The following is a 26,124-nucleotide window of genomic DNA, read 5'->3' on the forward strand; positions in this document are numbered from 1 at the left end:
GATCAGCCAAGGCATTGCACCAATAAGATGCTACTCCCACAACCGTGGCAATACTTGCTGCAGGTTGCCACTGTAATCCCTGATGGATATACATCTTGTTTAAGTAAGCCTCAAGCTTCTTATCCATGGGATCCTTAAAAGACCAACTATCCTCTATAGGAATGGTAGTTCTCTTGGCAAGAGTAGAAATAGCTCTTTCTACTTTAAGCACAGTGCGCCAAGAGTCGTGAATAGAGTCAGCAACAGGAAACTTTTTTTTTTTTTTAAAACAGGGGAAAAAGGAACCCCTAGTTTATCCCATTCCTGAGCTATAATTTCAGACATCTTCCTTGGAACTGGAAAAACTCTCTCTGAAGATGGGGAATCAAACTCTATCCAATTTAGAAGACTTTGTGGGGTTGACAGCAACTGAAGGTTCAGAGTCGTCTAAAGTAGCTGGAACCTCCTTCAGTAATAACCGGAGGTGCTCTACTTTAAATCTAAAATTTACCTCTTCAGATTCTGAAGATTTTTCTACCAGTGTCAGGAGTCTAAGATTTCACCTTCAGAAGTTACTGAAGTATGCTCCTTATCAGACAAATGAGAAAGGTTGACCAATGCAGAATTAGAGTGGTCAGAGACCTTACTAGCAGACAAATGTTTAGATTTCCTCTTACGCTTACCCGAAGTAGGGAAAGCAGATAAAGCCGCCGTTACCGCAGCACTCATCTGCGAGGCAAAATCCCCTGGCAAATATACACCCCCAGGAGGTTGAGAGGACACGCAAGGCATTGTATGTGAAACTGATAAGGCTTGGGACGTTTGAGGAATAAGCTGCGGCATATCGAGAACAGCTAAATCCTGAGAGACAGGTTCACAAGGGGTTAATTTATCCTTATATTTTAAGGTCTTAGCTAAACAACTGGAACAAAATTACATAGGCAGCAAAATTGGGACTTCTAAGCAAAGCAAACATTTATCCATGTGCATTGAAGAATCTCTTTCAGATTCCATTGTAAATAACGATTCCTTTCAAAAATAAAATCTTTAGAATAGATATAAATGAATAATTTATTGAAAAAACTCTGTAAATATAATTTTCCAAAAACATGGCGCACCTGTCACTTTAATCAGAAATAAACCTCAGTCACTGAGGCTCCTGCTATACCGCAGACGATAACCCACTAGTAAGGGAACTCTCCAGATGAGGTGACTTATGTACAAGATCAGATCAGCAAACCGAGATAAAAGCAAACTGCAGCAGTCCAGGTTCAATGACTGACTAAACTCCGCTCCTCACACACACAGAGTCACGTGAGCGGCTGTGAGAAAAATGACAGTGAACCACAAGCCTGTTAAAATAGGCACGCAATTTAAAAACGGCTCAAAGTACAAACACCTAACCAAGCCGTAACAGTATAAAGTCCAGACTCCGTTAAACAAAAGTGCCCCTTGCCATATGCTTTGTCCCTTATTCAATAAAAGTTAGATGCAAAAACTTTTCACATAGTTTGCATAAGTCCTAAGCGCACAGCTTATATTAACCCCTTAGACTCTCTTACATATTGCCTGCAAATCTGCCCCCCCCAAAAAATATCTAAGACCACTTAGATAATTTATGTCACAAATTTAATTCACTAGAGTTTTTACCTCTAAAGTGCTATACCTTCAGAAACTTGAAGGAAAATGCAGGGCAGGTAACAGCTACATAGGTGTGAACGGTACCCCACTCCCCATCAGGAATCAGTAGTAAAAGAAAGAACAGAGTAACTAACTGGCTTTCTACAGAGGGGTAGCAAAATGTTAGAAGTAAAGCAAAGACTTCCAAAGAGAATGACTGGGGATTATGGGTAAGGGAAGTTACACTTAACAGCTTTGCTGGGGTGCTCTTTGCCTCCTCCTGCTGGCCAGGAGTTGAATACCCCACTAGTAATTGGAATGACATTGTGAACTCTCCATGTCATGAAATTAAACTGTCATGATTCAGATAGAACGTGCAATTAAATAATAAAAAAACAAAACACTTCCCAATTTGTTTCCATTATGAAAAAGTGTACAATCATTTTATGCACAGAGAGGCAACAGCTCCTAATGAGCATGTGCAAGAGTTCACAGTATATATGTCTGCATTGTGATTTGCTGGGGGCTGTCACTTGCTACAAGGGGGAGGGGATAAAAAGGAAGTAACTGATATTTGTCAGAAAAAAAAGCATGATAAAAAGACAATGCAATAACTGAGAAATGCATTTGTTGATAATGCAATTTTACTGTACTTAATGGAAAATAAATAATTGCTGTACCTCAGATGAGAGCTTGCTAGACACTGTGTTTTGTAGAGCAGATGAGCAGTATAACTGCAGCGATACCAATACGGGAAGGCACTGCGATACTGTCAATGTGGAAAGTTTTAATGGTCCCATAGCAATTCGAGCAGTTTGTTTCAGGTATCTTGTAAGATTTCTGTAATAAAAGCAGGAATATTCACAAAAAGCACAACCGAACCTATGAATACTGTATATGGAAAATGGCAACAGAAAAGTTTTGTATCATCAAGAAATGGATTCACATGACTGATTATTTAAAGGGTCAGTCTGGTCAAAATTAAACTTTCCTAATTCAGATAGGGTATGCAATTTTAAACAACTTTCCAATTTACTTTTATCATCAAAATTTGCTTTGTTATCTTGGTATTCTTTGTTGAAAACTAAACCTAGGTAGGCTCATATGCTAATTTCTAAACCCTTGAATTCCGCCTCTTATCACAGTGCATGCTGACAGTTTTTCACAGTTAGACACTGCTAGTTTATGTGTGTTATAAGTAACATTGTGCTCACTCCTGACTGATTGGCTAAAATGCAAGTCTGTCAAAAGAACTGAAATAAGGGGGCAGTCTGCAGAGGCTTAGATACAAGGTAATCATAGAAGTAAAAAGTAAATTAAAATAACTGTTCGTTATGCAAAACTGGGGAATGGGTAATAAAGGGATTATCTTTTTAAACAAAATGTTAGTGTAGACTGTCCCTTTAATAATCAGTATAAACCTTCAAAACCAGGATTATTAAGATTGAATATTGTTGTTTAATGTGGAGAACAGTTAAACATCATTAAATTAATTTACAATCACTTCCACAAGCTCAATTGGACATGGAAGTGAGAGAGTTGTGAATTTTCATTCTGACTTACTCAGAAATCGCCTGCCACTTCTGTTCTTGTTCTGTGTCATCCACAGCCAGGTTTAAACAAACCGAACTCCTCAACAGCTGGATTTCAATGTACTTTTGGAGTTCTCTTGGGTCAGGGCTGAGCATGCTGGGAAGCAGCTTCCTGATGTCTGCAAAACAAGTACGCATGCAAGAGGCCAATTACACAAATGCCTTGTAATATTTAGGAATGCTGGTCATATTACACTCAAAATACCTCAAAACTACTTGTAGGGTGAAATCCTAAAGTCAGATCAGCTTCTAATCATAACCAGTTTAGGCTGAAGAAACAGGTTCCCTTCTAACATAAAAAATGATTAAAAACGAACATGTGGTCACACCAGTGGCTGTTCTACCGGGGTTTAATACTGGAGGCGGAGAGTGAAGAGTTCACCACCTTGCCTAGACATGCCCCTAAACCTACTCTCTGCTCACAGAACAAAAGTCAACCCATCTATACCTGCTTGCCTCCAGTCACGGGTTACCCGATTTAGTTCCCAGCTTACTTAAAGTGAATGTCAATTTTGATGCTAAAGTGCCCGGTTTTTAAAAATTTGATTAAAAACAGGGGCACTTTAATTAATCAAAATTTACATTTCACTCCTGTTGAGAAAAAAAACTTACCTTTTAATCTTCACAGCAGCTCCAGCTTCCTCCGGTCATTGCAAGCCATTTCTAACGTCAGAAAATATGGATAGGTCAACCTCCAATCACGGCTTCCCCCCGGGAGAATCCGTGTCTGATTCAACGCTGTGATTGGAGGAAGCCGGATTCCTCATTTTAGACCCAGGAAGAGGCTTTGTGACGGGTGGAGGAAGCTGGAGCTGCTGTGAAGATTAAAAGGTAAGTTTTTTTTTCTCAACAGGAGTGAAAACAGAATTTATGCTTACCTGATAAATTACTTTCTCCAACGGTGTGTCCGGTCCACGGCGTCATCCTTACTTGTGGGATATTCTCTTCCCCAACAGGAAATGGCAAAGAGTCCCAGCAAAGCTGGTCACATGATCCCTCCTAGGCTCCGCCCACCCCAGTCATTCGACCGACGGACAGGAGGAAATATATATAGGAGAAACCATATGATACCGTGGTGACTGTAGTTAGAGAAAATAATTCATCAGACCTGATTAAAAAACCAGGGCGGGCCGTGGACCGGACACACCGTTGGAGAAAGTAATTTATCAGGTAAGCATAAATTCTGTTTTCTCCAACATTGGTGTGTCCGGTCCACGGCGTCATCCTTACTTGTGGGAACCAATACCAAAGCTTTAGGACACGGATGAAGGGAGGGAGCAAATCAGGTCACCTAAACGGAAGGAACCACAGCTTGCAAAACCTTTCTCCCAAAAATAGCCTCCGAAGAAGCAAAAGTATCAAATTTGTAAAATTTGGCAAAAGTGTGCAGTGAAGACCAAGTCGCTGCCTTACATATCTGGTCAACAGAAGCCTCGTTCTTGAAGGCCCATGTGGAAGCCACAGCCCTAGTGGAGTGAGCTGTGATTCTTTCAGGAGGCTGCCGTCCGGCAGTCTCATAAGCCAATCGGATGATGCTTTTAAGCCAAAAGGAAAGGGAGGTAGAAGTCGCTTTTTGACCTATCCTTTTACCAGAATAAACAACAAACAAGGAAGATGTTTGTCTGAAATCTTTAGTAGCCTCTAAATAGAACTTTAGAGCACGGACAACGTCCAAATTGTGTAACAAACGTTCCTTCTTTGAAACTGGATTCGGACACAAAGAAGGTACAACTATCTCCTGCTTAATATTTTTGTTAGAAACAACTTTAGGAAGAAAACCAGGCTTAGTACGCAAAACCACCTTATCTGCATGGAACACCAGATAAGGAGGAGAACACTGCAGAGCAGATAACTCTGAAACTCTTCTAGCAGAAGAAATTGCAACCAAAAATAAAACTTTCCAAGATAGTAACTTAATATCTATGGAATGTAAGGGTTCAAACGGAACCCCTTGAAGAACTGAAAGAACTAGATTTAGACTCCAGGGAGGAGTCAAAGGTCTGTAAACAGGCTTGATCCTAACCAGAGCCTGAACAAATGCTTGAACATCTGGCACAGCTGCCAGTCTTTTGTGTAGTAAGACAGATAAAGCAGAGATCTGTCCCTTTAAAGAACTTGCAGATAATCCTTTCTCCAAACCTTCTTGTAGAAAGGAGAGAATCTTAGGAATTTTTATCTTATTCCATGGGAATCCTTTGGATTCACACCAACAGATATATCTTTTCCATATTTTATGGTAAATCTTTCTAGTTACCGGTTTTCTGGCCTGAACCAGAGTATCTATCACAGAATCTGAAAACCCACGCTTTGATAGAATCAAGCGTTCAATCTCCAAGCCTTCAGTTGGAGGGAGACCAGATTTGGATGTTCGAATGGACCTTGAACGAGAAGGTCCTGTCTCAAAGGTAGCTTCCATGGTGGAACCGATGACATATTCACCAGGTCTGCATACCAAGTCCTGCGTGGCCACGCAGGAGCTATCAAGATCACCGAGGCCCTCTCCTGATTGATCCTGGCTACCAGCCTGGGAATGAGAGGAAACGGTGGGAATACATAAGCTAGGTTGAAAGTCCAAGGTGCTACTAGTGCATCTACTAGAGTCGCCTTGGGATCCCTGGATCTGGACCCGTAGCAAGGAACCTTGAAGTTCTGACGAGACGCCATCAGATCCATGTCTGGAATGCCCCATAATTGAGTTATTTGGGCAAAGATTTCCGGATGGAGTTCCCACTCCCCCGGATGAAATGTCTGACGACTCAGAAAATCCGCTTCCCAATTTTCCACTCCTGGGATGTGGATCGCAGACAAGTGGCAGGAGTGATCCTCCGCCCATTGAATTATTTTGGTCACTTCTTTCATCGCCAGGGAACTCTTTGTTCCCCCTTGATGATTGATATAAGCAACAGTCGTCATGTTGTCTGATTGGAACCTTATGAATTTGGCCTTTGCTAGTTGAGGCCAAGCTCTGAGAGCATTGAAAATCGCTCTCAGTTCCAGAATGTTTATCGGGAGAAGAGATTCTTCCCGAGACCATAGACCCTGAGCTTTCAGGGATTCCCAGACCGCACCCCAGCCCACTAAGCTGGCGTCGGTCGTGACAATGACCCACTCTGGCCTGCGGAAGCTCATTCCCTGGGACAGATGGTCCAGGGTCAGCCACCAACGGAGTGAATCTCTGGTCTTTTGATCTACTTGAATCATTGGAGACAAGTCTGTATAATCCCCATTCCACTGTTTGAGCATGCACAGTTGTAATGGTCTTAGATGAATTCGTGCAAAAGGAACTATGTCCATTGTTGCAACCATCAATCCTATTACTTCCATGCACTGCGCTATGGAAGGACGAGGAACAGAATGAAGCACTTGACAAGAGCTTAGAAGTTTTGATTTTCTGACCTCTGTCAGAAAAATCCTCATTTCTAAGGAATCTATTATTGTTCCCAAGAAGGGAACTCTTGTTGACGGGGACAGAGAACTCTTTTCTTTGTTCACCTTCCATCCGTGAGATGTGAGAAAGGCTAGAACGATGTCCGTATGAGCCTTTGCTTTTGACAGGGACGACGCTTGTATTAGAATGTCGTCCAAGTAAGGTACTACTGCAATGCCTCTTGGTCTTAGAACCGCTAGAAGGGACCCTAGCACCTTTGTGAAAATCCTTGGAGCAGTGGCTAATCCGAATGGAAGAGCCACAAACTGGTAATGTTTGTCCAGAAAAGCGAACCTTAGGAACTGATGATGTTCTTTGTGGATAGGAATATGTAGGTACGCATCCTTTAGATCCACGGTAGTCATAAATTGACTTTCCTGGATGGTGGGTAGAATCGTTCGAATAGTTTCCATTTTGAACGATGGTACCCTGAGAAATTTGTTTAGGATCTTCAAATCCAAAATTGGTCTGAACGTTCCCTCTTTTTTTGGGAACTACGAACAGATTGGAATAAAATCCCATTCCTTGTTCCTTTATTGGAACTGGGTGTATCACTCCCATCTTTAACAGGTCTTCTACACAATGTAAGAATGCCTGTCTCTTTATTTGGTTTGAGGATAAGTGAGACTTGTGGAACCTTCCCCTTGGGGGTAGTTCCTTGAATTCCAGGAGATAACCTTGAGAAACTATTTCTAGCGCCCAAGGATCCTGAACATCTCTTGCCCAAGCCTGAGCAAAGAGAGAGAGTCTGCCCCCCACCAGATCCGGTCCCGGATCGGGGGCTACTCCTTCATGCTGTTTTGTTAGCAGTGGCAGGCTTCTTGGCCTGCTTACCGTTGTTCCAGCCTTGCATTGGTTTCCAGGCTGGTTTGGGTTGTGAGGCATTACCCTCTTGCTTAGAGGATGCAGAATTAGAGGCTGGTCCATTTCTGCGAAAGGGACGCAAATTAGGCTTATTTTTAGCCTTAAAAGACCTATCCTGTGGAAGAGCGTGGCCCTTTCCCCCAGTGATGTCTGAAATAATCTCTTTCAAATCAGGTCCAAATAAAGTTTTACCTTTGAAAGGAATGTTAAGCAATTTTGTCTTGGATGACACATCCGCTGACCAAGACTTTAGCCAAAGCGCTCTGCGCGCCATGATAGCAAACCCTGAATTTTTCGCCGATAATTTTGCTAATTGCAAAGCCGCATCTAAAATAAAAGAGTTAGCCAATTTAAGTGCGTGAACTCTGTCCATAACCTCCTCATATGGAGTTTCTCTACTGAGCGACTTTTCTAGTTCCTCGAACCAGAACCACGCTGCCGTAGTGACAGGAACAATGCATGAAATTGGTTGTAGAAGGTAGCCTTGCTGTACAAAAATCTTTTTAAGCAAACCTTCCAATTTTTTATCCATAGGATCTTTGAAAGCACAACTATCTTCGATAGGAATAGTAGTGCGTTTGTTTAGAGTAGAAAATGCCCCCTCGACCTTGGGGACTGTCTGCCATAAGTCCTTTCTGGGGTCGACCATAGGAAATAATTTCTTAAATATAGGGGGAGGAACAAAAGGTATGCCGGGCTTTTCCCACTCTTTATTTACTATATCCGCCACCCGCTTGGGTATAGGAAAAGCGTCGGGGGGCACCGGAACCTCTAGGAACCTGTCCATCTTGCATAATTTCTCTGGAATGACCAAATTGTCACAATCATCCAGAGTAGATAGCACCTCCTTAAGCAGTGCGCGGAGATGTTCTAATTTAAATTTAAATGTCACAACATCAGGTTCAGCTTGATGAGAAATTTTTCCTGAATCTGAAATTTCTCCCTCAGACAAAACCTCCCTCATGGCCCCTTCAGATTGGTGTGAGGGTATGACAGAACAATTATCATCAGCGTCCTCTTGCTCTTCAGTGTTTAAAACAGAGCAATCGCGCTTTCTCTGATAAGTAGGCATTTTGGATAAAAGATTTGCTATGGAGTTATCCATTACAGCCGTTAATTGTTGCATGGTAATAAGTATTGGCGCACTAGATGTACTAGGGGCCTCCTGCATGGGCAAAACTGGTGTAGACTCAGTAGGAGATGATGTAGTATCATGTTTACTCCCCTCATTTGAGGAATCATCTGGGCAATATCATTATCTGTGGCAGTACTGTCCTTACTTTGTTTGGACGCTATGGCACAATTATCACATAAATTTAAATGGGGAGACACATTGGCTTTCATACATATGGAACATAGCTTATCTGAAGGTACAGACATGTTAAACAGGCTTAAACTTGACAACAAAGCACAAAAAACGTTTTAAAATAAAACCGTTACTGTCACTTTAAATTTTAAACAGAAAACACTTTATTACTGAATATGTGAAAAAGTATGAAGGAATTGTTCAAAAATTACCAAAATTTCACCACAGTGTCTTAAAGCCTTAAAAGTATTGAACACTAAATTTCAGAGCTTTAACCCTTAAAATAACGGAACCGGAGCCGTTTTTCAATTTAACCCCTATACAGTCCCAGATATAGTCTTTGCTAAGACCCAACCAAGCCCTGAGGGGAATACGATACCAAATGACGCCTTCTAAAAGCTTTTTCAGAGATTCTTAGATCCTCACACATGCATCTGCATGCCCTGCTCTCAAAAAACAACTGCGCATTAATGGCGCGAAAATGAGGCTCAGTCTATGACTAGAAAGGCCCCCTGACTGAAAAAGGTGTCCAATACAGTGCCTGCCGTTTTATAAGCGTTCCCCAAGATTATAAATGCCAATTGTTAGCCTAAATGTGAATAATATGCACAAATAAAGCAATCGATTTAGCCCATAAAAATGTCTACCAGTTTTTTAGCCCATAATAAGCCCTTTATTCTGTTTGTTTGACTAAGAAAATGGCTTACCGGTCCCCATGAGGGGAAATGACAGCCTTTCAGCATTACACAGTCTTGTTAGAAATATGGCTAGTCATACTTTAAGCAGAAAAGTCTGCTAACTGTTTCCCCCAACTGAAGTTACTTCATCTCAACAGTCCTATGTGGAAACAGCAATCGATTTTAGTTACTGTCTGCTAAAATCATCTTCCTCTTACAAACAGAAATCTTCATCCTTTTCTGTTTCAGAGTAAATAGTACATACCAGCACTATTTTAAAATAACAAACACTTGATAGAAGAATAAAAACTACATTTAAACACCAAAAAACTCTTAACCATCTCCGTGGAGATGTTGCCTGTACAACAGCAAAGAGAATGACTGGGGTGGGCGGAGCCTAGGAGGGATCATGTGACCAGCTTTGCTGGGACTCTTTGCCATTTCCTGTTGCGGAAGAGAATGACCCACAAGTAAGGATGACGCCGTGGACCGGACACACCAATGTTGGAGAAATGTAAATTTTGATTAATTAAAGTGCCCCTGTTTTTAATCTAATTTTTAAAAACCGGGCACTTTAGCATCAAAATTGACATTCATTCACTTTAAGCCCTGCAGGGTGTTTGCCCCCTTAAGAATACAAACCATTCATTTAAAAGAGACAGTGTGCTGTAAAAATGGCTTGCTATACCAGCTGCAGAGTTAACATTTTATGAGAAATTGCTTTTTTCGGTTTATTTGTGTATATGAAAGAGATTTTTCTTCTTTGAAACCACAACACATTAAAATGGATTGAGCTTGCAGGGAAATCAGATCTTGTTACTTATCACTTTCTGTACACACACACGCTTTGTGTTTTTATTTTATCTCTGTACATCAAAGCCCAATACATAGAAAGAACAATTTAAAATTAACATGTATTATTTACCTCTCCTATTGCTTAAAAGGATAAAGTCCAAAATAAAATATCATGATTCAGAAAGGGCATCTAATTTTAAACAACTTTCTAATTTACTTTTATAATCAAATTTGCTTTGTTATTCTTAGTTGAAAGCTAAACCTAGGTAGTCTCATATGCTAATTTCTAAGCCCTTTAAGGCCACCTCTGCATTTGACAGTTTTTCACAGCTAGAGGGCGTTAGTTCATGTGTTTTATATAAATAACACTGTGCTCATGCACGTGAAGTTATTTAAGAGTCAGCGCTAATTGCCTAAAATGCAAGTCTGTCAAAAGATCTGAGATAAGGTGGCAGTCAGCAGAGGCTTAGATACAAGGTAATTACAGAGCTAAAAAGTATATTTCTATACCAGTGTTGGTTATGCAAAACTGGGGAATGGTAAATAAAGGGATTATCTCTTTTTAAACAATAACATTTTCGGTATTTACTATCCCTTTAAGTATAGAAGCTTTCAGTATAGGTAGGGATACCACAGACAAAATAAGCTATTTCAAAAGCGGATATAAAGGTAAAGGATCTGTTAGACTCCAGCAGGTAAAATAGCTTATCGGAAAAAAATTAAAGAGAAAAATTTAGGGTAAACTGTCACTTTAAAAGGAATCCTACCCAACATTTTATACAAACATTTGCTGAATGCGTTTGCACGTGGGGGGTTAACTTGTAATGTAAGACCATACATCATAACGTCTCAGCTTTAAAGGGACAGAAGTCAAAACTAAAATGTGCATAAGAGACTTTCCATTTTGAATAGAAGAATTTATTGCAATTCACTTTATCAGCAAAAAATATTTACTCCAGACTAAGTTGCTGATTTCAAACCTCGAAAGGATAAACCACGGGTTTGTTATGTTCTCTACTTACACGTTAACATATCTTACATACAGGAACCAAAAGAAAAAATAGACAAACCAGTAACGAACAATATGGCCGTAAAGCTTTTAGGAATGGAAGTTATGAGTTATCCCAATACTTCTGCTTGGGCTTTGCACCCACCTATTTTCTCCTTTGATCCTCCATTAAGAAGATTTATATTTTCGCCAGGTAGTAATTCAAGCTGTTCTGTGCATTCAAGAAACTCACTTGATTCAAAGCTGCTCAGAGCTCTATAATGAAAGATTTAAAAATAAACGAACAACTTTAAAGGGACGTGAAACACAATTTTTTCTTTTATGATTCAGATAGAGAAAACAATTTTAAACAAATTTCCAATTTACTTTTATTACCTAATTTGCTTCATTCTCTTAATAGCCTTTGTTGAAAAGAATATCTAAATATACTCAGTAGCTGCTGTTCGGTGGCTGCACATAGATGCCTTGTGTTAATGGCTCACACATGTGCATTGCTATTTCTTCAACAAACGAAAATTAGATAATAGAAGTAAATTGGAATGTTTAAAGTTGTATTCTCTATCTGAATCATGAAAGTAAAATGTTGGGGTTTATGTCCCTTTCAATAATTTCACACCAAACACAGTTGACAATAATTAGCTTTAAATGGATAGTGAAGTCCAAATTAAAATTTCATGATTCAGATAGGGCATGTGATTTTAAACAACGTTCCAATTTATTTTTATCATCAAATTTGCTTTGTTCTCTTGTTATTCTTAGTTAAAAGCTAAACCTAGGTAGGTTCATATGCTAATTTCAAAGCCCTTGAAGGCCGCCTCTGCATTTGACAGTTTTTTACAGCTAGAGAGCGTTCTTTCATGTATTTCATATAAACAACATTATGCTCACGCATGTGAAGTTAAGTCAGCACTAATTGCCTGAAATGCAAGTCTGTTGAAAGATCTGAGATAAGGAGGCAGTCAGCAGTAGGTAATTAGAGGTAAAAAGTATATTTCTATAACAGTGTTGGTTATGCAAAACTAGGGAATGGTAAATAAAGGGATTATCTCTTGCCAGCAGGAGGCGGCAAAGAGCACCCCAGCATAGCTGTGAAGTGTATCTACCTTACCCATAACCCCCAGTCAATCAGCCAAAGGAAATGGAAAAAGAAGGAACACAAGGGTGAGAAAGGGGCCTGTTTTACTAAAAAAAACTGCCGAATTATAATTAAAAAGAGGGTGGGGTCGTGGACTCTTCATGTCCGGAACTATGACATGGAGAGTCCACAACGTCATTCCAATTACTAGTGGGGAACCAATACCCAATCTAGAGGACATGGAATGAATAGGGAGGGAGAAAAAAAGGCAGGAGGACCTAAACAGAAGGCACCACTGCTTGAAGAACATTTCTCCCAAAAGAGGCCTCAGCCGAGGCAAAAGTATCAAATTTGTAGAATTTGGAAAAAAGTATGCAAAGAGGACCATGTTGCCGCCTTGCAAATCTGTTTCACAGAAGCTTCATTTTTGAAAGCCCAAGAAGAGGAGACAGCCCTAGTGGAATGAGCCGCAATTCTCTCAGGAGGCTGCTGTCCAGCAGTCTCATAAGCCAAACGAATCATACTTCTTAACCAGAGGGAAAGAGAAGTAGAAGTGGACTTCTGACCCTTACATTTTCAAGAGAAAACAACAAATAGGGCAGAAGATAGCCGAAAATATTTAGTAGCTTTTAAGTAAAATTTTAGAGCTCCCACAACATCCAAGTTATGCAGTAGACGTTCCTTATGAGAGGAAGGATTAGGACAAAAAGAAGGAACAACAATGGAACAACAATTTCCTCAATGTTTCAATCCGACACCACCTTAGGGAGAAACCCCAATTTAGTACGAAAGGCCGCCTTATCTGCATGAAAAATAAGGTACGGGGAATCACACTGCAGAGCTGAAAGCTGAAACTCTGCAAGTGGAAGAAATAGCAAGGAGAAACAAAACTTTCCAAGATAACATGCATCGGCTCAAACGGAGCCTGCTGGAAAACTTTAAGAACTAGGTTAAGGTTCCAAGGAGGAGCAACAGGTTTAAAAACAGGCCTGATTCTGACCAGGGCCTGAACAAAAGCTTGAACATCTGGTGAATCTGCCAGACATTTGTGCAAAAGAATAGACAGAGCAGAAATCTGACCCTTCAGAGTACTGACTGACAAACCTTTCTCCAGGCCATCCTGAAGAAACGATAAAATTCGGGGAATCCTCACCTGACTCCAGGCGAAACCTTTAGAATTGCACCAAAAATAAAATGTATGCTTACTTGATAAATGTCTTTCTTTCCGCATATGGTGAGTCCCCGGCATCATCAATTACTGTTGGGAATGCCACTTCTGGCCAGCAGGAGGAGGTAAAGAGCACCACAGTAAAACTGTTAAAGGGACACTGAACCCAAATGTGTGATTCAGATAGAGCATGCAAATTTAAGCAACTTTCTAATTTACTCCTATTATCAATTTTTCTTCGTTCTCCTGCTATCTTTATTTCAAAAAGGCATCTAAGCTATTTTTTGGTACAGGACACCACTTGTTTATTGGTGGGTGAATTTATCTACCAATCAGCAAGAACAATCCAGGTTGTTCACCAAAAATGGTCCGGCATCTAAACTTACATTCTTGCATTTCAAATAAAGATAACTAGAGAATGAAGAAAATGTGATAATAGGAGTAAATTAGAAAGTCGCTTAAAATTGCATGCTCTATCTGAATCACGAAAGAAAAAATTTGGGTTCAGTATCATTCCCTTACCCCCAAACCCCAGTCATTCGACCGAAGGGAAATTGAGAAAAAGGAACAACACAAGGTGTAGAGGTGCCTGAGGTTTAGTCAAAAATAACTGTCTTAATAAAAAAAGAGCGGAGCCGTGGACTCACCATATCCGGAAAGAAATTTATCAAGTAAGCATAAATTTAGTTTTCTTTCCTAAGATATAGTGAGTCCACTGCATCATCTACTACTATTGGGAACCAATACCCAAGCTAGAAGACACAGATGATTAGGGAGATACAAGACAGGTAGACCTAAACAGAAGGCACCACTACTTGAAGAACCTTTCTCCCAAAAGAAGTCTCAGCCGAGGCAAAAGTATAACATTTATAAAAGTATGTAGAGATGACCAAGTTGCCGCCTTGCAAATCTGTTCCACAGAAGCTTCATTCTTGAAAGCCCAAGAAGAAGAGACAACCCTAGTGGAATGAGCAGTAATTCTCTCAGGAGGTTCCTGTCCAGCAGTCTCATAAGCCAAACAAATTGTACTTTTCATCCAGAGAGAAAGAGGTAGCAGTAGCTTTCTGCCCTTTTACGTTTCCCAGAGAAACAAATAAAGCGCTGCAGAATCTGTTGGTGCTCTAAAAATAACTGATAATAATACATATAAAAGGCAGAAGACTGGCGAAAATCCTTAGTGGCCTGTAGGTAGAATTTTAGAGCACGTACAACATCCAAGTTGTGCAACAAACGTTCCTTATGAGGAGGAGGATTAGGACATAAGGAAGGAACAACAATTTCCCGATTAATATTTCTATCCGAAACAACTTTAGGAAGGAAACCAAACTTAGTACGCAGTACCACTTTATCAGCATGAAAGATAAGGAGAATTATATTGTAAGGCTGAAAGTTCCGAGACTCTCCGAGCAGAGGAGATAGCAACAAGAAACAAAACCTTCCAAGATAACTTAATATCTATGGAATGCATTGGTTCAAATGGAGTCTGCTGTAAAACTTTAAGAAACAGGTTAAGAGTCCAAGGAGGGGAAACCCACTTAAATACAGGCCCGATTCTTAACAAGGCCTGACAAAAAGATTGAACATCTGGCACATCCGCCAGAAGCTTATGCAGCAAAATAGACAAAGCAGAGATCTGATCCTTCAGAGTACTTGCTGACAAACGCTTCTCCAGACCGTCTTGGAGAAAAGATAAAATCCTAGGAATCCTAACCTACCCCAAGAGTAGCCCTTGGATTCACACCAATAAAGATATTTACGCCATACCTTATGGTAAATCTCCCAATTAACAGGCTGGCGAGCCTGAATCATGGTCTCAATGACCGACTCAGAAAACCCACGCTTAGAAAGGACTAAGCGTTCAATCTTTAAGTAGTCAGCTTCAGAGAAACAAGATTTGGATGAAGAAAGGGACCCTGAAGTAGCTGGTCCTTCCTCAGAGGCAGTCTCCAAGGCGAAAGACGACATTTCCACTAGGTCTGCATACCGGATCCTGCTAGGCCACGCAGGAGCTACAAGAATCACTGACGTTCTCTCCTGCTTGATACAAGCAATGACCCGTGGAAGGAGAGCAAACGGAGAAACAGGTATGCAATCCTGAAATTCCAAGGCACCGTCAGAGCATCTATCAGAGCAGCCTGTGGATCCCTTGACCTCAAACCGTACCTCGGGAGTTTGGCATTCTGCCGAGACGCCATCAGATCCAGCTCCGGAACCCCCTACTTGAGAGTCAGTCTAGAGAACAGCTCTGGATGGAGCTCCCACTCCCCGGGATGAAAAGTCTGTCTGCTCATAATATCCGCTTCCCAGTTGTCCACTCCTGGAATGTGGATGGCAGATAGATAGCAATTGTGAACTTCCGCCCACTGGATAATTCGGGTCACCTCCTTCATGGCTAAGGAACTTCGAGTTCCTCCCTGGTGGTTGATGTAAGCCACTGAAGTTATGTTGTCCGACTGGAACCTGATAAACCGGACTGAAGACAACTGAGGCCAAGCCATCAGAGCATTAAAAATCGCTCTTAACTACAAGATGTTTATGGGAAGAGCATACTCCTCCCGAGTCCACAGGCCCTGTGCCTTTAATGAGTCCCAGACTGCTCCCCAGCAGGCTGGCGTCTGTGGTGACAATCACCCAGGAAGGTCTCCGAAAGCATGTGCCCTGAGACAGATTTCCATGAGAAAGCCACCACGGGAGAGTCTCTTGTCGACTGATCCAGATCTATCCTTTGAGATAGATCCGCATGATCCCCATTCCATTGTCTGAGCATACATAGCTGCAGAGCTCTCAAATGGAAACGAGCAAAAAGTTATGATATCCATGCAAGCGACCATTAGTTCAATTACCTCCATACATTGAGCCACTGATGGCCGAACAGAAGATTGTAGAGAGAGGCATGAGGAGAGAAATTTGGACTTTCTGGCCACCGTCAGAAAAAATGTCATCAATAGGGAGTCTATTATTGTCCCTAAGAAAACTACTCTTGTGGCTGGAACAAGGGAACTCTTCCAGATTCACTTTCCAAATGTGGGAGCGTAGAAAAGAAACAACTCTGTGCGAGATTTTGATTGTTGAAAAGATGGCACCTGGACCAGTATGTCATCCAGATAGGGAGCCACCACAATACCCCGAGACCTGACCCCCGCTAAGAGTGCTCCCAGAAGCTTTGAAAAAATTCTGGGAGCTGTAGCAAGGCCAAATGGAAGTTCCACAAACTGAAAGGGTTTGTCCAGAAAGGCAAATCTCAGATATTTATGATGATCCCTGTGAATGGGAACATGAAGGTATGCATCCTTTAGATCTATGGTCGTCATGAACTGACCCTCTTGTATTAAAGGAAGAATGGAACGTATTGTCTCCATCTTGAAGGACGGTAATCTGAGAAACTTGTTTAGACACTAAGTCTAGAATCGGTCTGAAAGTTCCTTCCTTTTTGGGAACAACGAACAGATTGGCATAAAACCCCTGATCCTGTTCCTGATCTGGAACAGGTACTATCACTCCCAGAGAGGAGAGATCTTGTACACATTTCAAGAATGCCTCTCTCTTTGTCTGGTCTGCAGACAACCTTGAGAGGTGGAACCTGCCCCTGGGAGGAAAAGTCTTTAAAATTCCAATTTGTAACCCTGGGATACTATATCCACAGCCCAAGGATCTGGGACATCTCGTATCCAAGCTTGGGAAAACTGAGAAAGTCTGCCCCCCACTTGATCCGATCCCGGATCGGGGGCGAACCCTTCATGCTGATTTAGAGTCAGCTGCGGGCTTCTTCGACTGCTTCCAATTGACTGGGTTTCCAAGGCTTGGATTGACCCTGCTTGGCAGATGCAGGGGAAGACTTACTTCTGAAATTACAAAAGGAACAACAATTACTCTGACACCCTTTCTATCTTGAGGTAGAAAATAATTTTCCACCCATAATATCAGAAATAATTTCGGCTAGGCCTGGGCCAAACAATGCCTTTCCCTTATAAGGAAGAACCAAAAGCTTGACTTTAGAGGAGACATCCGCTGACCAAGATTTCAGCCACAAGGCTCTACGGCCTAGGACGGCAAAACTAGATGACTTGGCACTGAGCCTAATCACCTGCAGTATAGCATCAGAAATAAAGGAATTAGCCATTTTAAGAGCTTTAATCCTGTCTTGAATCTCATCTAAAGGAGTTTCTACCTGAAGAGAATCAGACAATGCATCAAACCAGTAAGATGCAGCATTTGTCACAGTGGCAATACATACAGCAGGCTGCCATAGAAGAACTAGATGAACGTAAATTCTCTTTAAATAAACCTCCATCTTTTTGTCCATAGGGTCTTTAAAGGAGCAACTATCCTCAATGGGAATAGTTGACCTCTTGGCTAGAGTAGAAATAGCCCCTTCTACTTTAGGAACCGTATGCCATGGTTCCGTAACAGAGTCAGCGACTGGAAATATTTTCTTAAAAATAGACGGTGAAAAGGATACCTCCGGCTTCTCCCACTCCTGAGTAATATCTGTAGTCCGGTCCGGAACCGGGAAAACCTCCTTCACAGAAGGAACCTCAAAGTAATTAAGTTTACTAGATTTCTTAGGATTGACAACGACACGAGTGTCCGTGTCGTCCAAAATAGCCAAAACCTCCTTTAACAAAACATGGTGTTCTAGCTTAAATCTGAAAGAACTTTCCTCAGTTTCAGAGGAAGGAATTACACTATCTAAATCTGAAATTTCACCCTCAGAAAGCTCTGATGCATCTTCCTCATCATATTTAAGAGGAAGAGCCATTTGAGATTACTTGAATCAGAAACCTTGCCGTCTGAATTCCTTCTCTTACGCTTTTCCTTTAGCATAGGAAAAGCAGCTAAAGCTGCCAATACCGCTGAGGATACCTCTGCAGCAATTTCTGATTTCAAATATGCTCCACTAGGGGCTAGAGAGGAACCACAGGGCACTGCATGTGACGCCATTGAGGCTTGGAACGTTACAGTAGATATGTGATGTGGTATTACCTGAACAGCATCTTCCTGAGAGACATTAGGCTCAACAATCAAAATCTTTTATTTACATTGTAAAGTCTTTTTAACACGAGGAACAGAATTGCATAGGTGAAGCAATCAGCTTCTAAAACACAAAAGACAGGCATTAAACTGATCATGCTCCTGATCTGTATCAGACATGATCATTTTTTAGAAATTATACCCAGCAAAAAAATGTCTAATCAAAATACCTGCTTCCTCTTACGCTTCTCTTACGTTTTCCTGACCCGCTGCAGCTAGGGAATCTACTTTTTACCTCACAGAAAAGTAAAAACGAAACAAACAGTGAGCAACTATGCGCTCTAAAAAATAAAATTCAAACCTAAGGAAAAACCTCACAACTCAGTCTTAGCTGGGGCGCCTACCTATCACCAACTCCGGAGAGTAATTGAAATTAAACCCTCACTCTCGCCGCCGACCCGCTGTGAAGCCGAAGCCTAAGGTCACGTGACCGGCTGAAAATTAACTGTGCCACAGAGAGGCGCGAAAACAATACCACCAAACTACTTCCTGGTTCCGCATATAGCGTAACCATCTTAGAGAAAATGCTCTGATTAATATTTCTATCTGCCCTTTATATCGTAAGCAGATATCAATAGTAAAAAACACAGGACCGTAATCCTGACCGTTAGTTCACTCTCCCCCGTAATGGAATAAAAGAAAAATTAATTCCCCTTCAATCTTAACCATCTGAAATAAAGAGAGCCTCCAAAGCTTTAACCCTTTCATTCCTGAAAGGGTATTTAGTCTGTCACAATGCCCTGCTCCATGCCCACCTATCCTTACATAAGAATTATCTTGTCCCTTAAAGGGACACTCAGGTTAAATTAAATTCTCATGATTTGGATACAGTATGTAATTTTAAACAACTTTCCAATTTACTTCCATTAAAACAAATGTGCACAGTCTTTTATATTTACAATTTTTGAGTCACCAGATCCTACTGAGCATGTGCAAGAATTCACAGACTATATGTATATGCATTTGTGATTGGCGGATTGCTATTACATGGTACAAGGGGAGTGGAAATATACATAACTTTGAAATTTGTTATAAAAAATCTACTACTCATTTGAAGTTCAGACTAAGTGCTATTGCATTGTCTTGTTATCTTGCATTTGATGATTATGCAAATCTAATGTGTTGACTGGTCCTTTAAGAAATGCAGCCAATATTGTAAATGCATAATCTTCCCACTTGGAAGAAAACAGGCACTTACCTGCCAAATCTGCTGTCCGGCATGTAGACAACTTACTAGGTATGTAAGGACAACTCCTCACAGAGACCTGTAGGATAGAAAGAACAGAGTCACCTACTCTGATTTTCTATACTAGGGCAGCACAAATCCTAGGAAAACTCAGTAAGGCCCACCTTACAAGTTCTTAACTGCTTGAAAACCACCACAACCCTTACTCAAGAGATTAACGTGGAACACGGCCAAATCCAAAACTTGCAAGAAGAATATTTTATCAGACAACAAAATCTTCACCACCTCCGTGTATGAAGGAGAAGAGAATGACTGGCGGTTGTGGGTAAGGGAGTGATACTTAACAGTTTTACTGTGGTGCTCTTTGCCTCCTCCTGCTGGCCAGGAGTGGTATTCCCAACAGTAATTGATGATCCGTGGACTCACCATATCTTAGGAAAGAAAAATGTATTATTTACTCCATACCTTATGGTAAATCCTGCGAGTAACAGGTTTACAAGCCTGAAGCATAGTATCAATGACTGCTTCCGAAAAACCATGTCTAGACAGAACAAGGCGTTCAATCTCCAAGCAGTCAGCTTCAGAGAATCTAGATTTAGATGGAGGAATAGACCCTGAATTAGATGGCCCTTCCTCAGAGGTAACCTCCAAGGTGGAAGTGATGACATTCACCAGATCTGCAAACCAGATCCTACGAGGCCAAGCAGGAGCTATTAGAGTCACAGACGCCCTCTCCTGCTTGATACAAGCAATGACTTGTGGAAGGACAGCAAATGGAGGAAACGGGTACACAACTGAAATCCCACAGAACCGCCAGGTCATCTATCAGGATGGCCTGGGGATCTCTTGACCTTGAACCGTACTTTGGAAGCTTGGCATTCTGACGAGACGCCATCAGATCCAACTCCGGAACTCCCACATGAGGGTTATCCTGTAGAACACTTCCGGATGGAGAGCCCACTCCCCGGGATGAAAAGTCTGTCTGCTCAGAAAATCCGCCTCCCAATTGTCCACTACTAAAATGTGGATGCAGATAGACAATCGTGAGCTTCCGCCCACTGCAGAATGCGAGTCACCTCCTTCATGGCCAAGGAGCTCCAAGTTCCTCCTTGGTGGTTGATGTAAGCCCCCGAGGTGATGTTGTCTGACTGAAATCTGATAACACAGACTAAAGATAACTGAGGCCAAGGCATTGAAGATGGCTCTAAAATCCAAGATGTTTATGGGAAGAGAGGACTCTTCCAGAGACCACAGGCCCTGAGCCTTCAGAGAACCCCAAACAGCTCCCCACCCTGACAGGCTGGCGTCCGTAGTCACAATCACCCAGGAAGGTCTCAGGAAGCAAGTTCCCTGAGCCAGATTTTCCTGAGAAATCCACCACGAAAGAGTCTCTCTTTTTAAGGGGTCCAGATTTATCCTCTGCGATAAATCTGAATGGTCTCCATTCCATTGACGCAGCATGCACAGTTGAAGTGGTCGCAGATGGAACCGAGCAAAGGAATGATGAACATGGGAGCTACCATCAGACCAATCACCTCCATGCGCTGAGCCACTGATGGACGAAAGGCAGACTTGTTGGGAAAGACAAGAAGGCAGAAGTCAGGAAAATCTTCATAGTCGGAGAATCTATGATTGTCCCTAGGAAAATTCACTCTTGTAGATGGAACTAGAGAACTCTTTCCCAGATTCACTTTCCACCCGAGGGAACATAGAAAAGACAACATCTCTGTATGAGATTTTACTAGTTGAAAAGATGACACCTGAACCAAGATGTCGTCTAGATAAGGCGCCACTGCAATTGCCTGAGATCTGATCACTGCCAATAGAGCTCCCCGAACCTTTGAGAATACTCTGAAAGCTGTGGCAAGACCAAACGGAAGAGCAATAAACTGGAAATGATTGTCCAGAAAGGCAAACCTTAGAAACTGGTAATGATACCTGTGAATGGGAACGTGTAAGTACTCATCCTTTAGGTCTATGGTCTTCATGAATTGACCTTCCTGAACTAATGGAACGAATAGTTACTATCTTGAAGGACGGAACCCTTAGGAATTTGTCGAGGTACTTTAGATCTAGAATGTGGCGAAAAGTTCCCTTCTTTGTGGGAACACCAAATATTTTTGTATAGAATCCTAGACAATATGTTCCAGTCCCTCTAGAGGAACAAGAACTCCCAGGAAGGATAGGTCCTTTATGCAACTTAAGAAGGCCTCCCTCTTTACCTGGTTTGAAGATAGTCTTGACAGGAGAAATCTGTAGCTTGGAGGGCGAGACTTGATTCCTATCTTGTAACCCTGGGATACTATGTCTACAGCCCATGGATCTGGGACATTGTGTATCCAAGCCTGTTGTAAATGAGAAAGTCTGCCCCCCACCTGATCCAAAATTGGATCGGGGCAGACCCTTCATGCTGATTTAGAGTCAAACTTCCCCCAAAAGACCCAAGCATTTTTAGCATTTTTTTGCCATCACTACATTTAAACGGAAATAGAGCCTTTTTTTATATTGACCTATCAAAACTATATATATATATATATATTTTTAGTAGACAACCCAAAGTATCAATCTAAGCCCATTTTGATATATTTCATGCCACCATCTCACCGCCAAATGCGATATATATTTTATATATATATATATATATATATATATATATAACGTTAAACTTTTTCACAATTTTAGGTTTCTCACTGAAATTATTTACAATTAGCTTATGCAATTATGGCACAAATGGTTGTAACTGCTTCTCTGGGATCCCCTTTGTTCAGAAATAGCAGACATATATGGCTTTGACATTGCTTTTTCCCCTCCCCCACCTTACAATTGTCCCCGCTATCTTAAGTACTGGGAGAAAGTCTGCCAGTATGAAAATAAAAGCTTTTTTATTAATTTTTAATAAAAAAAAGAATTATTTGCTGCAGTGTAGGCTCCCCCCTTAAAAACAGAATTTATGCTTACCTGATAAATTACTTTCTCCAACGGTGTGTCCGGTCCACGGCGTCATCCATTACTTGTGGGATATTCTCCTCCCCTACAGGGAAAGGCAAGGAGAGCACACAGCAGAGCTGTCCATATAGCTCCCCCTCTAGCTCCGCCCCCCAGTCATTCGACCGACGGTTAGGAGAAAAAGGAGAAACTATAGGGTGCCGTGGTGACTGTAGTGTATAAAGACAAAAAAAAATTTCAATCTGATTAGGAAAACCAGGGCGGGCCGTGGACCGGACACACCGCTGGAGAAAGTAATTTATCAGGTAAGCATAAATTCTGTTTTCTCCAACATTGGTGTGTCCGGTCCACGGCGTCATCCATTACTTGTGGGAACCAATACCAAAGCTTTAGGACACGGATGAAGGGAGGGAGCAAATCAGGTTACCTAAATGGAAGGCACCACGGCTTGCAAAACCTTTCTCCCAAAAATAGCCTCCGAAGAAGCATAAGTATCAAATTTGTAGAATTTGGCAAAAGTGTGCAGAGAATACCAAGTCGCTGCCTTACATATCTGATCAACAGAAGCCTCGTTCTTGTAGGCCCATGTGGAAGCCACAGCCCTAGTAGAGTGAGCTGTGATTCGGTCAGGAGGCTGTCGTCCGGCAGTCTCATAGGCCAATCGGATAATGCTTTTTAGCCAGAAAGAGAGAGAGGTAGCAGAAGCTTTTTGATCTCTCCTCTTACCAGAGTAAACGACAAACAAGGATGAGGTTTGTCTAAAATCTTTTGTTGCTTCTAAATAGAACTTTAAAGCACGAACAACATCTAAATTGTGTAATAAACGTTCCTTCTTTGAAACTGGTTTCGGACACAGAGAAGGAACAACTATTTCCTGGTTAATATTCTTGTTGGAAACAACTTTTGGAAGAAAACCAGGCTTAGTACGCAAAACAACCTTATCTGAATGGAAAACCAGATAGGGTGGATTACACTGCAAAGCAGATAATTCAGAAACTCTTCTAGCAGAAGAAATAGCACCCAAAAACAGTACTTTCCAAGATAATAACTTAATATTTATGGAATGTAAAGGTTCAAACGGAACCCCTCGAAGAACTGAAAGAACTAAATTTAGACTCCAAGGAGGAGTCATGGTTCTGTAAACAGGCTTGATTCTAACCAAAGCCTGAACAAAAGCTTGTACATCTGGCACAGCTGCCAGTCGTTTGTGTAACAAGACAGATAAAGCAGAAATCTGTCCCTTTAGAGAACTAGCGGACAACCCTTTATCCAAACCTTCTTGGAGAAAGGAGAGAATCCTTGGAATTTTTATTTTACTCCAGGAGAATCCCTTGGATTCACACCAACAGAAATATTTACGTCATATTTTATGGTAAATCTTTCTAGTCACAGGTTTTCTGGCTTGGACCAGAGTATCTGTCACAGAATTCGAAAACCCACGTTTGGATAAAATCAAGCGTTCAATTTCCAAGCAGTCAGCTGCAGAGAAACTAGATTTGGATGTTCGAATGGACCTTGTACTAGAAGATCCTGTCTCAAAGGTAGCTTCCATGGTGGAGCCGATGACATATTCACCAGGTCTGCATACCAAGTCCTGCGTGGCTACGCAGGAGCTATCAGAATCACCAAGGCCTTTTCCTGTTTGATCCTGGCTATGAGCCTGGGAAGGAGAGGAAACGGTGGAAACACATACGCTAGGTTGAACGACCAAGGCGCCACTAATGCATCCACTAGAATCGCCTTGGGATCCCTGGATCTGGACCCGTAACAAGGAATCTTGACGTTCTGACGGGACGCCATTAGATCCATGTCTGGAATGCCCCATAATTGGGTTAACTGAGCAAAGACCTCCGGGTGGAGTTCCCACTCCCCCGGATGGAAAGTCTGACGACTCAAATAGTCCGCCTCCCAGTTGTCTACTCCTGGGATGTGAATAGCAGATAGATGGCAGGAGTGATTCTCTGCCCATTGGATGATCTTGGTTACTTCCTTCATCGCTAAGGAACTCTTTGTTCCCCCTTGATGATTGATGTACGCAACAGTCGTTATGTTGTCCGACTGAAATCTTATGAACCTGGCTTTCGCTAGCTGAGGTCAAGCCAGGAGCGCATTGAATATTGCTCTTAGTTCCAAAATGTTTATCGGGAGAAGCGACTCTTCCCGAGACCATAGGCCCTGAGCTTTCAGGGAGTCCCAGACCGCGCCCCACCCCAAGAGGCTGGCGTCGGTCGTGACAATGACCCACTCCGGTCTGCGGAAACTCATTCCCTGAGACAGGTGATCCTGGGTCAACCACCAGAGAAGTGAGTCCCTGGTTACCTGGTCTACTTGAATTTGGGGAGACAAGTCTGTATAGTCCCCATTCCACTGATTGAGCATGCACAGCTGTAATGGTCTTAGATGAATTCGAGCAAAAGGAACCACGTCCATTGCTGCGACCATTAGTCCTATTACTTCCATGCACCGAGCTATGGAGGGTTGAGGAATAGAATGAAGAACTTGACAAGCGTTTAGAAGCTTTAACTTTCTGACTTCTGTCAGGAAGATCTTCATTTCCATAGAATCTATTATTGTTCCCAGAAACGGAACCCTTGTGGACGGTGACAGTGAACTCTTTTCTATGTTCACCTTCCACCCGTGAGATCTGAGAAAAGCCAACACAATGTCTGTGTGGGCCCTCGCTTTGGAAAGAAATGACGCTTGGATTAGGATGTCGTCTAGATAAGGTGCTACAGCGATGCCCCTCGGCCTTAGGACCGCTAGAAGGGACCCTAGCACCTTTGAGAAAATTCTGGGAGCGGTGGCTAAACCGAATGGAAGAGCCACGTGAAGGATGGAACTCTGAGGAAATTGTTTAATATCTTTAAATCCAGGATTGGCCTGAAAGTTCCCTCTTTTTTGGGAACCACAAACAGGTTTGAGTAAAAACCTAGACCTTGTTCCCCGGTGGGGACTGGGTTTATCACTCCCATCTTTGATAGGTCTCTTACACAATGTAAGAATGCCTGTTTCTTTATCTGGTCTGAAGATAAGTGAGACAGGTGGAATCTTCCCTTTGGAGGAAGTCCCTTGAACTCTAGCAGGTATCCCTTGGAGACTATTTCTAGTACCCAGGGATCCGGAACATCTCTTGCCCAAGCCTGAGCGAAGAGAGATAGTCTGCCCCCTACCAGATCCGGTCCCGGATCGGGGGCTACCCCTTCATGCTGTCTTGGTAGCAGCAGCAGGTTTCTTGGTCTGTTTACCCTTGTTCCAGCCTTGCATGGGCTTCCAAGCGGGTTTGGGCTGGGCCGCGTTACCTTCTTGTCTAGCGGCAGTGGAGTTATTAGCCGGTCCGTTCCTGAAATTGTGAAAGGAACGAAAATTAGACTTGTTCTTAGCCTTAAAAGGCCTATGCTGTGGGAGGGCATGGCCCTTACCCCCAGTGATGTCTGAAATAATTTCCTTCA

General features: G+C 42.0%; 1 protein-coding gene across 2 annotated transcripts in view; it reads right to left on the reverse strand.

Moving 5' to 3' along the window:
• The window catches only part of SMG1 (SMG1 nonsense mediated mRNA decay associated PI3K related kinase), a 348,909-nt gene that overhangs the window by 154,579 nt on the left and 168,206 nt on the right, over positions 1 to 26,124 (reverse strand). For both annotated transcript variants that reach the window (XM_053695253.1, XM_053695252.1), the window contains exons 26-28: positions 11,415 to 11,524; positions 3,163 to 3,310; positions 2,280 to 2,439 (exon numbers count right to left, since the gene is read on the reverse strand). In XM_053695253.1, the coding sequence (XP_053551228.1) occupies positions 2,280 to 2,439; positions 3,163 to 3,310; positions 11,415 to 11,524 (418 nt within the window). The remainder of the gene's footprint in view (positions 1 to 2,279; positions 2,440 to 3,162; positions 3,311 to 11,414; positions 11,525 to 26,124) is intronic.

Source organism: Bombina bombina, chromosome 11 (genome assembly GCF_027579735.1).
Source record: "Bombina bombina isolate aBomBom1 chromosome 11, aBomBom1.pri, whole genome shotgun sequence".
NCBI lineage: Eukaryota > Metazoa > Chordata > Amphibia > Anura > Bombinatoridae > Bombina > Bombina bombina.